Source organism: Dermacentor albipictus, chromosome 1 (assembly GCF_038994185.2).
Source record: "Dermacentor albipictus isolate Rhodes 1998 colony chromosome 1, USDA_Dalb.pri_finalv2, whole genome shotgun sequence".
NCBI classification, from domain to species: domain Eukaryota; kingdom Metazoa; phylum Arthropoda; class Arachnida; order Ixodida; family Ixodidae; genus Dermacentor; species Dermacentor albipictus.
In genome coordinates this window covers 356,731,230-356,745,140 of record NC_091821.1, presented here as the reverse complement: position 1 = coordinate 356,745,140, position 13,911 = coordinate 356,731,230, and the positions used below count along the sequence as shown (strand labels likewise).

The 13,911-nt window shown below is 44.0% G+C and overlaps 1 protein-coding gene across 2 annotated transcripts in view; it reads right to left on the bottom strand.

Moving 5' to 3' along the window:
- Window positions 1-13,911, bottom strand: part of LOC135902232 (zinc finger RNA-binding protein-like) — a 75,741-nt gene that overhangs the window by 34,297 nt on the left and 27,533 nt on the right. Inside the window, exons 7-10 of one of the 2 annotated variants that reach the window (XM_065432205.2) lie at window positions 12,167-12,455; window positions 5,035-5,189; window positions 4,895-4,954; window positions 1,941-2,115 (exon numbers count right to left, since the gene is read on the bottom strand). In XM_065432205.2, coding sequence (XP_065288277.1) covers window positions 1,941-2,115; window positions 4,895-4,954; window positions 5,035-5,189; window positions 12,167-12,455 — 679 coding nt within the window. The remainder of the gene's footprint in view (window positions 1-1,940; window positions 2,116-4,894; window positions 4,955-5,034; window positions 5,190-12,166; window positions 12,456-13,911) is intronic. The other variant, XM_065432211.2, reaches the window with a different exon arrangement.

The following is a 13,911-nucleotide window of genomic DNA, read 5'->3' as shown; positions in this document are numbered from 1 at the left end:
GGACACGTGCATTTAGTACTTAGTTCAAAATCTGGGTGAACCCATTGCTCTGAATTCATGCTATACCTCTGTCACATGAGAACGCTTTTACGTAAGCAGTCTTTCACCAAGATGAAAGACTTTTTATAGAAGAGGTGTTGCGCAGCAGTCACACGGCACCGACAATCTTTTTTTAGTGTTTCCTTCTGGACACACTTTACGGAAAGCATGGTGCTAGCGTTCGAAACAAAATCAGCCAAAATAAACCGATTTATTTCAAAATATAAAGTGAAGTACATGGTTTTCAAATGAACTTAATAACGCCAGATTAAGAGACGTTAATTTAAAGATTTATTGTAGCAGCTTAGAGAGCGTTTGACCTGCTCACGAGGGTGCAGGAGAAAATGAGCATTACTGGATTTACTACACCTTCTGAGTTAAAATTTTTTATGATGAGCCTAAGCAACAGAAAAGTACGCATTTGCTTAGTTTTTTTAATACATGATAATTGCTGCACCCACTGGTTTCCAGGCTACTCTTTTTCAGCCGTGAAAGAGATTGAAAAGCAGGTCAATCTTAAGCTTGGTGCCCATGCGGAGGTTTACCAAAAGCCTATCAATTAGTCGCCTCCCGTAACCGACCTTGAACAACTTAATGATGCATGGTCGAGCGGCTGCAGCTTCCCTGTGGTGTTCGCAGGCAGAAACGAGCTCAATGTTTTCGAGCTCGCAGGTGGTGCGATGGGCCGAGCAGTTATCGACGAGAAGGCAAGCATGACGTCCCGACTTGTCCAGTTCGGTGTCCCACACTTGCAGGCGTTCTGTAAACAGCTGACGCGTCATCCCCACCTTCTTAGTGAAGGCGTAGCGGACAGGGGGCTGGTTACAGTTTTCGAAGTAGCACGGTGCCCTTGCTTTACCGTTCACAAAGGGCTGGAGCTTTCGAGAGCCATCCATGTTAGCTGTGAGCACGAAACGCTTACGCGGACTTTGCTCATCAAAGCGCTCGCGATGGCCACCTCCGAGGGCAACAGCACTGTACCAAACGCACGAGCTGTAGCTGGCTGAGCAAAACTCAGGAAAATGCAACGACAACAAAGTAAATAAATACATACATACAAATACAAGGGGGGGGGGGGGCAAGAGGAGGAGGCAGTCGGCCCCTTCATTCCTGCACTCTTTACCGAGCCAATCACTATGGTTACGTGGGGGGAAGAATGAGAGAGAGGGGGAGATAGAAAAAAAAAAAAAGCTGCTCCACATGTTGGAGAACGTGCGCAGTGGGAGTACAGCCCAAGCCTCCCTCCCTCTCGCTCTCACATTTTCGGAGCGTTTCAGGTTTCCGCAAAGGTGCAGTGCCGCGGAGCTCACGGGTGCAGCGAGTGCCGAGCTCACGCGGCATTCTATATATCCAATGGCGGGTAAAAATACCGTTCGATATAAACATATGAATTTGAATACTTTTACACGGAATTTTCAAGAGGATAATTTACGAGTTTGATACAAGCAATAATTCTATATATGTGGGTTCCATATATCCGTGTTCCGACTGTATATGCGATGTGATGTGAGCTGGCACAGTTGATGACTTCCCGCAACAAGCCTCAAACGGCAAACAATTTTCTTTTACACCGATAAATTGGCCTCGCGAAATGTAGATGGTGCTGCCATGCCTCCGCAAGTCGCCATCGCAGGACATCTATGGCAGCTTTGCTACCATGCGTACATTTACCTTGGACCCTGCTTAAGAATTTTTTAGTTCTTTCACACAAAAGCTGTGTAGATATGCTATGCTAACATAATGCAAAATTTGTGAAGTCACCAACCATTGCTATTGATTCTGTGCCACTGGCTCAAAACAATTTCGGTTCGGTTTTTATTTATTTCAGCTAACAATTTACCTTTCTTTTTTAGCAAGGAAATGCAAATGGAGTTCACAGGTCATCATAAAGGGCCACTTACAGCAAGATGCTTGGGCAGCAAAGCAGCCACTCGTGCAAGCAGAGTGCGGCCAGGCTTCTCAGAACACATGACCACCAGGCCCACAGTCAGGTCTCCTGCCAGCAAAAGGCCCTTGGCCAACACGCCGACACGCATGACACCCTTCAGCAGGCGCTGCGGTTGCTCTTCCTTCTTCCTGCAAAGCCGCATTCCACATACATGCGAGCACATTGTAGATTACATATTGCAACTACCTTGTACAGCCAAACCCATTTATAACGAGCTCAACAGTTCTGTAAAAAGTGGTCATTATATCAGTAGTTCAATATATATGGCCATGCCCTAAAATGCTACAAAATTAAGAGCATTTTAGATAGAAAACCAGATTTTCAGTGTCATTTTTGTTCCCAGTTGGCTGGAAGCCATTCTGCGAAGGTCTAAGACATCATAGTCTCGACATTCAGACTGCGCGTCAGCCACACAAGAGCCGTAAAATTTCATTGTCTATGTTGCTTTGAGTGATAAAAAAATTTGGCGTTCAAAAGGTTAAAAGTCATTGCAAACCATTTTGAGCAATTGGCAATGCTTAAACAAAGTGCCACAAAACTAATATTCTGATAACAGCCTAGTAACCGCCGATCCTTTGCCACAACGCGTGGTGGCAGTGCGTGCAGCTGCGTTCTTGTAGCATTGGGCCACGTCGGCAGGAATGCAAGAGCAGTCATCGTTCGCATGGTGGCAGGACATACACGGCTGTTCCAAATTGTTGAAACAGCTGTAAAGCATGTCGTGTCACATAAACGACTGCGCAAAAATGAGTGACCCCGTTGTGGCACCCGATATTGCACCAGTGCATGCGCCTGGCACGCCCTGTGGTTTAATTCTGTACACCTTCCTGGAGGCATGCCTTGAAAGTGCATGATCTTTTTCGAGGTTTCCAAAATTCATGCGCAGCAGTTGCTCGCTTGCTCATCTTGAAGGTCGCACAGTTTCGTCGCGCTCCCATGCTTTAGTACTTCGCACATATGCTCTTTTCGCCATGATCGGGTTCAAAGCATTCTTTACATCTGGAAGTGGTTTTGATGGGCAGGGTCGGAAAATCAAATGCACTGAAATGTGGTAGCTTAATTGATATATTGTTATATCTGGCAACATTGCAAGTGGGTTTGACTGTATAATTGAGGAGTACTAAATCTGAGCAATTTCCTTGAATTGATAGGCCGTTACAGCCAGCATCATAGGTTTGTGGACTGCAGGATTTGAGAAAACACCAAACATTTCTGTAGCCTAGTATGGGTTTCCAGCCTTCAGACTCAAGTAGCGATGGACTTGATAAACATACCAAACTTGTAGTTTTATTCTGAAGCACTGCAGACTTGTGTGATAGCATGACGGTTTCTCCGTTTTCAAGTCAGTTTACATAATTATGAAGTATAGCAAATCCTTGTTAATTCAGATTTCACAGGACCAAAAAAATGTGAATTAACTGAATGTGTAATTATTGAGGGTATCAATAAAGCAATAAACAAATACTTACTATGGTAACACCTTTACTTACTAAACGAACCATGAAATGCAATTTCTATCTCGCACAAAGGCAGTGCAAAAGCTGCAATCATTTTACGACTGATTGGCAGTTGCAACGGCAAAGGTCCTGTGACTTCCTTCTCAGCGCAGCTGCCGTGTGCATTTCTGCACATCACGATTATTTTTTCACCACTAAGCTGGTTGCCAACAAATAGTCTGTCAGGCGCCATGTAGCCTACTCTTCATCCTGGACAGCTTCTGCCATGTTTGTGACACTGCGTGTCCAGCCGTTGCAACGAGTATAAACAAAACTACTGCTTGCTGCAACCAATGCGGAAGAAACCGCTGTCGCTATCAATGCGATCTTGGACGGCAATCAATCAGTTAAGATGGCATGCAGTGTCGCAAGCATTGGTAAATGCAAGAATAAAGGCTATAATGACACCAATAAGCACAAAGCGTTCCAGCATTTCAATCGCTCACAAAAGATTTCTGCTGGTGGCTATGGCGATAGGTGCTTAGTGGATTTGTTTTGGTTGGATACCAGCACTGTTTTCTTTCCAGCACCTTTTGAGTAGCACATTTGTGGTGCTCTATGCTCGAGCTCCAAGTTGTCGAAATTAGCGATCCGTGACCAAATTCGAATTACCAGAGCTTAATTCCATTAAATAATAATGCACATGCATGCAGGAACTGAAGGCCAAGTTCGAGTTACACAAATTAAGGAGGTTTTAATGAAATAAATCTTCATTTACTGTAGTCAGACAGGCCACATTTCTTGCATAAGAATGGTTAAGTCTAAAGACACAGGTTTATTGGCTGCAAGCATAGAAGAAAGGAAAAGGTATTTTGGGGGGGCATTGCACATTGGCATGAAATGTAGCACAACTGACAACCAGTCAACATTGTGCCTTGAGCAATGTGGTCGTGTGTAGCAAAACTCTTCACATCAAAGCGGGAAGGAGCCACGTAGAGCAAGCAAGGGCCTTAATTTACCACAGCTGTTGGTTGTCTTTTTTTCAATGCCTACAATTACAGAAACGACAAAAAGTTGGCATGCAAACGTGTACTCCATGACTAAGATGCAAATGACCGCATATTGCTTTAATGGCATGTCGCAAGCCGCTTGGAAATATAACGCTTTCTCAGATTTCGCTGTCTACAAACTTTGGATGCTGACCATAATTACCTAGAACGGAATGGGAAAAAAAGTTGAAACTGCTATTATGTAAAATTTTCACTTCAGCGATTTCAAAGCTACTGCATTCAAATCAGTGACCTCTTGCGAAATAGACGAAAAGCACACATGACAAGCACAGAAACATGCTATGCTCTAAATATGCCACACACTAAGATCGCACACATGGCCATCCATGCACAAAACCGCACTCAAGCCAAGCTACACAAAGCAATTCAGGAGGGCATGGTCGTGGCCCATGCTTACTGACCCTTCTTCGGTCTTCTTGGCATCGTCAGCTGGCTTTTCGGCCTCAGGCTTCGGCTCAACTCTGCAGATGATACAATTGACAAAATTAGCAATAACTGACAAGAGATGTAGCATCAGAGAAGAGAGAGAGGGATCACTTACACCTCGGCAAGGGAGTCTGAAACCAACTTCAGAGCCTTCTCTGTGTTTGTGACCATGCGTTGAACCTGTCCGAGGTCCTCCTCCTTCGGGTAAATCATGGAGTGCTTAGCCATCACATGGCGATCATCCACGGAGTCTGGGCGGCGGGGCATTGGCTGAAACCACAACACAAACGAGCTTGTTGAAGTGTGCCTTCAAAAATACAAGCTGTACTTTAAACGAGAAAGGTTCGTAGGAAGACAGTGATTGAAAGTCATCAACAAGTGATTTCACAGCCAACGTTCCGACAAGGGGACCGGTGTTCTGTTGGGTCCTTTCGTGGAAAAAAAAGGAACTATGGCATCCCTTAAAAAAAAAAAAAAAAGAAAGGCATCCCTTCAACTACTGCTGATCAGCTGCACCCTTGTTAGGGGAGTAATTTTTGTGAAATATCTGCAACAATTAGCCGCAATCGGTGCTCACCATTCAAAATGCTTGCGCACGTAAATGCCATACGTAACCCTTCCTGGTCCAATGATTCCTGCAGGAATCATGTTTTTAAGAAATTACCCGACTTAGAGAAAAACAAGACTATATGAAGAAATGTCAGGAATGGCAATTAAAAGATTTGACTACTTTTGCCCAGATAAATATAGCTCCCCTTAAATTTTACAAATGACGATGCATCGCATAAGGCCGACATTAGGTCTCTGCTCCATTTTTTTGTAGCCTGTTGCCAGATGCATATGCCAGCCTTGGGAGACAAATGGTTTTCACATCTGTGGCCACATTTCACACTCTTATAATTGTGAATGAAGAAATCTGAAGAACCACACATCACACAAAACACACTGTTTTCGACAGTTTGAAAAAACCTTTCGATTCATGCCAAAAACTCCAGTTGGAATTTTTTTTTCTGACTTTAATCATTCAGATGCATGCAATACAAAATTTTCGCTTGAATGAAAACATTCCGGCCGAGAAGACTAACTAGCTTTCATTTTGTTATAAATTTACCTAAGGCAAAGCATCTGAGTGGCTCAACCACCAAGAATGTTTCTGAATGTAGATTCACTTTCCAATGAATAATGAAAAGCAGAAGGTTGAATCCACCATTGGAATTAGTAACAACAAAGAGACTGACAAAAGTGAGGAGATCCATATCTAGCATGCGCAATGCTAGTTTGGCATGTCATTAATACTTCCTCAGTAAAAGCTAGTGCCGACATCTCGTAAAGGGGCACCCCGTAAGAACGTCTTAAGGATGCCACAATTTGGAGGACCATGCTAGCGGCAAATTTAACCTCGCTCCATTTTACATCAACCTCTTACGATAAATGGGGAACACATGAGGCTGCCAATGAAGTGTACTGATCTCTGCAGTGCCACCTGCACACTTGCTCATCAAGCAAGGGGCATGTGTAGATTCACAACTGATTCCACAAACTAAAATGTCCAGTGCAATGTGCTGTGGCATAACTGACACTCCACCATGCATGCAACAAATAACTGATGGAAGCCATCTGACTGGGGAAAAGTTTATGCTAAATCCTGGCAAAAAAATCCATTCTGCACAATATGTGCCAACATTGCTTCAGTACCATGTTAACAGCCATTGGTAAGATAGTGCTACAGCAGTCTAAATTTGCTTCTGCAGGGCTAAAACACACACATTCACAACTGAAAACTGTAGAAGCACAGCAAAAGATGCAATTCACACTGCAAAGTTTTTTTAACCAATAGCTGCAGTGCTGTTGATGCTTCACCATGACAACTGCAATGGCATAAGTCTAAGCAGTCTTTATGAAGGCAGGGCAATGATATCTAGCTTGAAGCATTTGGTGCATGACGCAACAAACTGCTACGTTCTTTCGCCTTGACATTGCACACAAATCAAACTTTTGCAAACACATGCCTCGAATGCATGCAATAAAGCAAACCTGAATTTGCACTTGTCTTTTGTTACGCTATCATGAGAAGCCAGGGGGATTCAGAGCTACGCTTTAATTCACATTGCACCAGCTTTTTTTTGCTGCCGGCAAATACGAGATGAAAACAACGCCCGACACAACGCAATCACCCATACTTTAGTAAATCTTTAGGCATATAAAGGTTTGGTAGTTGAGGGAACAAGTTGTGCAATTGCTCAGGTGTATGCAGGTTGCCATATTAAGCATTGACATGCATATTGTCCCAGTTCTAAAGCCACCAAGAGGGTGAGGTGAAACTGCACTAACTGGACACCAAGAACTGTATGTTGATGCTAGCTAATACCTTAACCATCTTACACACACCTGCCAACATTCGCATAGCTAGACAGAGCAAACCGACTTTACCAGCTGCATACAAAGACAATCGCACGCAGAGCAAACTGTGGCCACAAATAAGATGTGTGCCCGCTTTCTACGAGTTCAAAGTACAAAACTAACACAGTAATGATATTAAAGCTCAAAGTAGAAACCTAATGTGCGACCAATTTTACAGCAAGAAAAATAGGCAAGGTTCCATAGGTATTGCCCGAGGGCATGTAGTTTTTTTTTTGAGAACAGCTCCACCGCAGAATAGCTGTGTTGAGCCATAAAGCATAAAAATGCTGTGAAGGCGGTTTCGGTTTTGCGTTCGATTACACTACACAGGCAATCTCCAGCCCAATTTTTGTGAAGAAGGGGGGGGGGGGGGGGGGGGGCTCGAAGTAGAATAAGGTAAACACAAATATTTGAAACTCCAACATTCCATTCAAAAGATTTCTACTACTTAAATATTCAAACTACCAAAAATTGCTGTTCGTCTGTTATTAGGTCGGCTGCGCTGCAGCACAACTGTGTTATGCGAAGCATAGCAGATGTAAGAGGGAAGGCACTGCCACAGGGCCCCTGCCTGTGCTTGTGGCTATCCGACACTAACAGCTGGAGTACCCACACTGTGCTGCCTCTCCATGCATCTGGACAAAAGCTGCCAAGAACCTGTTTGATGCTGACCAGGCTCAGTGCTTAAAACATGGTGTCCAAGCTACAAATGTCACCAAGCAGAATGCTTGGCAATGTTTTAGAGCCTTGTTCTATAGTAGTTGAGTACCACCAGGATGCTTCAATGGTAATCTGGATGAAAAACCATGGCTTTAAAAGGAAGGAATACTTCAACAGCAAGAAACCCAGATATGCCCTCAACAACAAGAGCTACTGAAGGGGGTCCCTTCCAAGACTGCACTGTCAAAAGACTGATAAGTTCATCTACCAGCAATTTACACTGCCACAAGCACAAGTTGAAAGATATGTGCATGATGAAATGTTGGGCCAAAAAGAAGATTCATGCGAATGGTGTAAGCATAGCACCCACTGTCGGCTCGGCTTGCAATGAGCTTGCTGACACCAGACACTAAGGTGTCCAGTGAGCGGTTCTTTTCGTTGTCTGGAGAAATTGTGACATGCAGGATGTCGCTGCTCCCCCGATCATGTCAAACAGCTATCTTTCCTTTAAGACATTAAATAACTAGTTATGATACTGTCCAACGGAAGTGTTTTACTATAGAAAACCACTAAGCATAAATATCCTGTTAGTCATTTGCTGTGCAATAAACCTGCTTTTTTTTTCGTACCTCTGGTAGGTGAAGAAACCGAACTTTGCAAAACCAATAATATTTCTATATCTGAGAAATTCAATTTGCACCGTTTTCATTATTCAAATTGGCTTCAAAATTTAAATTTAATTTCGCACACCGCTAATAAATACCATACAAGGTACTGTCAGCTACAGTTATTGCTTGAATATCTTTCTAGGGCAGGCTGAAAATGGGCATTTTCGAGAGGAGGCTATGTATTCACGATCCCCTAAGCTCCGCTGAGACATGCTGCCACTAAAGGAGTTCCTATTGAGATGACCATAGGGGTCAGGCATGTGCATGCCAAGTGGGGGATCAAATTAACCAGAGTCAAATTAGTGGAATTTACTGTATTTCATGAAACTTTGTGCAGACATCTTTGAATATACAACTGACAAGCATTTCCTGGACAACAGTGTCTGTCAATACAATAGAATCTAGTTAAACAGAACCTCAAGAGACAGAAGAACTGTGTTTAGATTAACAAAGTTTCGTTTTACTAAGAAAGATGCGCAGAGATCCACCACATGTCATACACTTCCTTAAACAGCTAGATATGCTAATCATAACGAAGTGAATGTAGCAGCTAGTTTGTCCTGTATATCCAGTCACGGCGAGCCACTGTGCTCATGATAAGGAGGTCCATGCAAATCATACTTTACTCACAATCAACGGTCACTAAATGGACTAGACTTCGCCGATTTCGGATTTGAGGAGGCAACGGTGATGTATCATAACAAAAACATACTATAGTCAGATACAGCTTAAGTCTGCAGTGAAACTCCACCCACACCCTCATGACCGCCAGCCACTGTTCCTCCAGGAGGCTGCAAATAGTTTGTACTTCAAACTTTCCGTTACCTATATAAGGCGATGACCACAAAAATAATAATATTAGGCATAATTTTATATATTTTCATTCACATATTGTAGTGGAATGGTGAAAGCCTAATTCTTTACTGGAGTGGAATAAAACGCTTGCATCGCTGCAACTATTTATTGTGAAGTTTCACTTCAGTTGGCAGTGAAGTTTCATGAGCAAAACAGGCTCAGCAATGAAATGAACTGGGCCACGGACTTTTATTAGAGTGAAATACTCAGATTCCATACAATATGTCTGTTGCACACCTTAGCGAAAGACTCAAAGAACAGCAGATGCTCCAGAGGTATCACGTACGACGCCATTTTGAAAATGTCGCAGATGATTTTGTTTGCTTCTGCGATTGGCTGGCGGACTAACAAGACCCCGTACAGTTTGTGTGCCTTGGTTGCCAACTGCCATTTTTTTTAAGTTGTATCCTCCTACAGCTTTTACTGCCCCAGTCAATGGCTGAACATGCTGTCAAGCACAGGGAGTCCAAATATCCGAACAACATTCTGCAAGATGTCCACAATATTGGTTGCACTTACTTCAGTTCTCTATGCGGCGAGTGGCACTGCTGTCCAGGTCATTATGTGCTATGCATTAAAAATCTATTGAATGTTTGCTTGTACGAGTCTTTGCCGCAGCCTTATTTAAAGATGGCCTTCCAGATAGAAGACTGGTGTCAAGAAATATATGAATCTATGAGAATGTTCTTTAAAGCTTGTTCTCATCCGACAGTTCTCAGTTTATATCTGTATTTGACTATATTTTGCCCTACACTCTCAGGTTTGAAATCTCTGCCTCTCAATGCTCCCACCGACAGCAAACGGCATTTTGGCAAGGCTGTGCGACGTCGGTAAATGAGAGGCCACCTCTGTCGTCGGCTTTGAAACAGTTCGAGACCACATCTAAAGTGTTTCTCTGCACGCCCTAACACCCAATGGCGTAGCAACAAAATTGCTGCTGAATTGTGGCCGCAATTCCTTCACTTGCGCAATAAAAAGCAGTAGCAAACCACAGAGGTGGGCCAAGACACATGCAAAAGTGAAAATGACGCACGGCAGCCACATGCTGCTACGACGTATTCATAACTCCTGTTATCACTTTCAGTGCTTGCAGCATACAAAAGCCTGGCCTTTGAGACCAGTTTCTGTTACTCAAGGAAGCCGCTTCCAGGGTGCCCATTCATTTTGTCACATTCACTGTCACCTGACTGCTTTACGGTTTGACTGCAACATTAAAATTTTCAAATAGAAATTTTCTACTACACCACACACACAACTTTTACCAGCTTGCTGTGGGATACATAGGGGGTTTAACATGCACAGACAACTTAAGCTAAAATAAATTTGGAGTCATGGCCCCTTTAGGCAATTCCATTTACAGAGGTTCTACTGTGTGTCCAAATGATCAAACTAATTTTTTAAAAATCGTTAAATTAGTTTTTATACTAGCATTTTATAATATTTATTTACTCAGTGCACTTCAGCAAACTGACATCTACATGAAGTGTCACAACGATTGAGTCACTTTGTGTGCTCCATGTCTGTCAAACGCTTGTGTGCATGTGACAATGCTGCAATGTACAGATGGTTTGTGACACAGCTGGACATCTGCAGTTTAGGCTTCATTGCACAGAATTCAGCTTTGAGCTTTCCACCTACACAGTACCTCAATCTTCAGTCCAGTAAGCGCTGCGCTAGCACAGCATCTATAATGTTACCGCATCAAAGATTATAGGAGCAATCCTGTGCATTATTTGAAGCCTTTGACCATGCACAGTTAGAACAGTGACAGTGCTCATATAGAAATGTATAGCCAGAACCTAGAAAATTCCAGCATGTTCTATAAACAAAATCCAGCATCTTGGAAATAGTTAAGCAGTTCTATGTGGCTATAGCCCGTGTAATAGAGACTCCAATGAATTTTTCAGACACTATCTCAAGCAACTTCAGTTGAATACGACATGTGACAGTACCTTCCATCTTTCTGAAGGATACTTTGCTTGAGCGTAGTTATGTAAATAGTTTATAGGAACTGAACTGCCGCCAAATCTAACCCCTGCTTCCTACCTTTTCTAAGTTGCATTAGAAATAGTCAACCAATCCATTTTTGCCCTAAAGGCTGGCAACTACTTGTGGTAATGATGGATTTCTCAGCCACTGTGTCAAGGAAAAACTGCCTCGTGGCAGCCAATTCAAGTGACGAGAACAGGGATCATCAGCACCTTTTGTTCCCCCACTAACACCTTTACATATTTCATTTTGAAGTTCTTTATTTTGCTTCGAGATCTACAGAGACAATCACTGTGTACGGTCATCATCAATTTTCGGAAGCGAACTTTCACTCCCTTAAAAGCTCCGCTACTGGCAAGCACTGCAAAGAGCAACCACGTCATTTGTACTTTCTGTGCTCTTGCTTGTAAATGTTACCAGCTGCTTGCGTCACCCAAAAGTGTCCTACTTTAAAAAGAAACTGAGCTACATATTTGAACCTTCAGAACTGGCAACCTTTACAAGCAAGGATAGCTGCCCATGGAAAGCAGCCACCAGGCACAGAACCCAGCGTGGGACCACCAGGCTCTACGTGTGCCCCACATAGCGTCCCACCCTCCTCCCGCCAACCACAGCAGAGGACCCATAGGAGGGCACTTCAAACAGGCAAGCCTGGTCTCGCACTGCATGATGTACCTGCCCAGACTGGGCCCCCACGCGCGTTGGGTGTGTGGTGTTGCCAATCTGGTTGTTGCCACCTCGGGAGCGATGCCTCCACCCTATTGGTGGTGGCGGCGGCGGCAAGGGTGGGCAAGGACAGTGGCGGGGCCACCCTACCATGGGTCCTGGGGGCCCCATCATGGGCGGTCCCCACGGCGGCATGGGCCCCATGGGTCCTGGGCCTCGGCCAAAGAAGCGGCAGCGGTCCATTTCGTCTTCATAGCGCTGCCGCTCCCAGTAGAGCCGCTCCTCTTCTTCCACCATCCTGGATAAAAGGGGGGCTCTAGCTGAACGTCATTGCTCTGAGAAACACGCTGGGGCCAAATTATATTAAATGATGGCCTTCCTTTTTTTCTTTTCTTGTGCGACACGGTACCCCCCATGCAATACAGCGCAGTCCACTTATAACAATATCAAGAATGAAAAATCAGATTGGTATAAACGATCATCGCTATATCTGGACTGCTTAAAAAAAGAAATAAAAGCTGCCGAACATACCTTCGTAGCTCCGAAACAACATTTGCCACTTACGACAAAAAATTGGTGTTTTACGAAGTGGGCTTGAAAAATGAAACATTTATTTATACCTCTAAGCAGCGTGTCAAGTGTTAGGCGTGCTGAAACAGTAAGAAATCTGCATTTGTTTTCATGCAAGTTTCAGGCACAATGGCGGTGTGCATTGCATCCATCAGCTGCATGAACACTGGTGGCTATAATTTGGCGTGCATGAAATCGGTGAGCGACTCGATCGACGACAGTGCACTGTGTAAATAATGTTGGGGTCAGTGTCAAAGATGGGCCACTGTCAATCTCGTCCTCACTGCCGCTGCTGTCGTCGCCTCCGTCGCACCACGCCGCCATGTGTGTCACAACAATCGACCCGTCAGATTTCTCGCAGAACAAGGCAGTGCTATCTGCACTCATCGAAGCACCATCTACTTTATCGCCAGTAGTGACGTGCTCCGAGAGTTTGGCATTGTCAGCGGCTGCCAATGCACTGGCTTCACACATTGGAGAGTTTTGCCTTGGCGTGCAAAGCCGGCTGTTCACGTTGCGGCATGGTCACTGGTGCTAGCCTTGATTTGACGATATAATCGGCAGAGTGAGCTCATACTTTGAGTCTTGAAAGATTTGCAGCTTCGTCTCAAGCGACACACCTTTGCGCTTTGTCGATGCACCTACCACTGCTTCCGTGGTGCATTTCGGCACTCACTGAGGAAGAGAGGTAGGCTATAGAGAGGGAGCGCAGGCGTAGTTTCCTTCTCTCTCTCTTTTTTTTTGTCTCTCTGAACACTCGCCAGTGATGCGGACTCAAAGCAGCTGGTGCCATCTTGTGGTACGCTATGCCAACTTGCAATACTCTCGGTTAAGGGGAACGCAGATTTCACAATTAGTCTGCATGGAAAGTGCCCAAAAGGCAGAATTTCGATCGTTATACTTGGCATGTAGTGAATAACGTATTGTCAGTTATGTATATTTTTTTTTTCTCATAGCCCTAATGCGTAAGTTGACACTCTGAAGTCGACTCATTGTTATAACAGATATATTATAAGTGGACTGCACCGTACTCCCAACTGTATTGACAGTTCTGCTGAAACGAAGAACAAATACTTGTTCATATCTCAAAAAGTACATCTAAAAGTCACTTAAATGTTTGGTAGAGTTAACTGTAGTTGACACCTATGTAATGCAAAGCATCATGCTAACTGTTGCTGCACAAG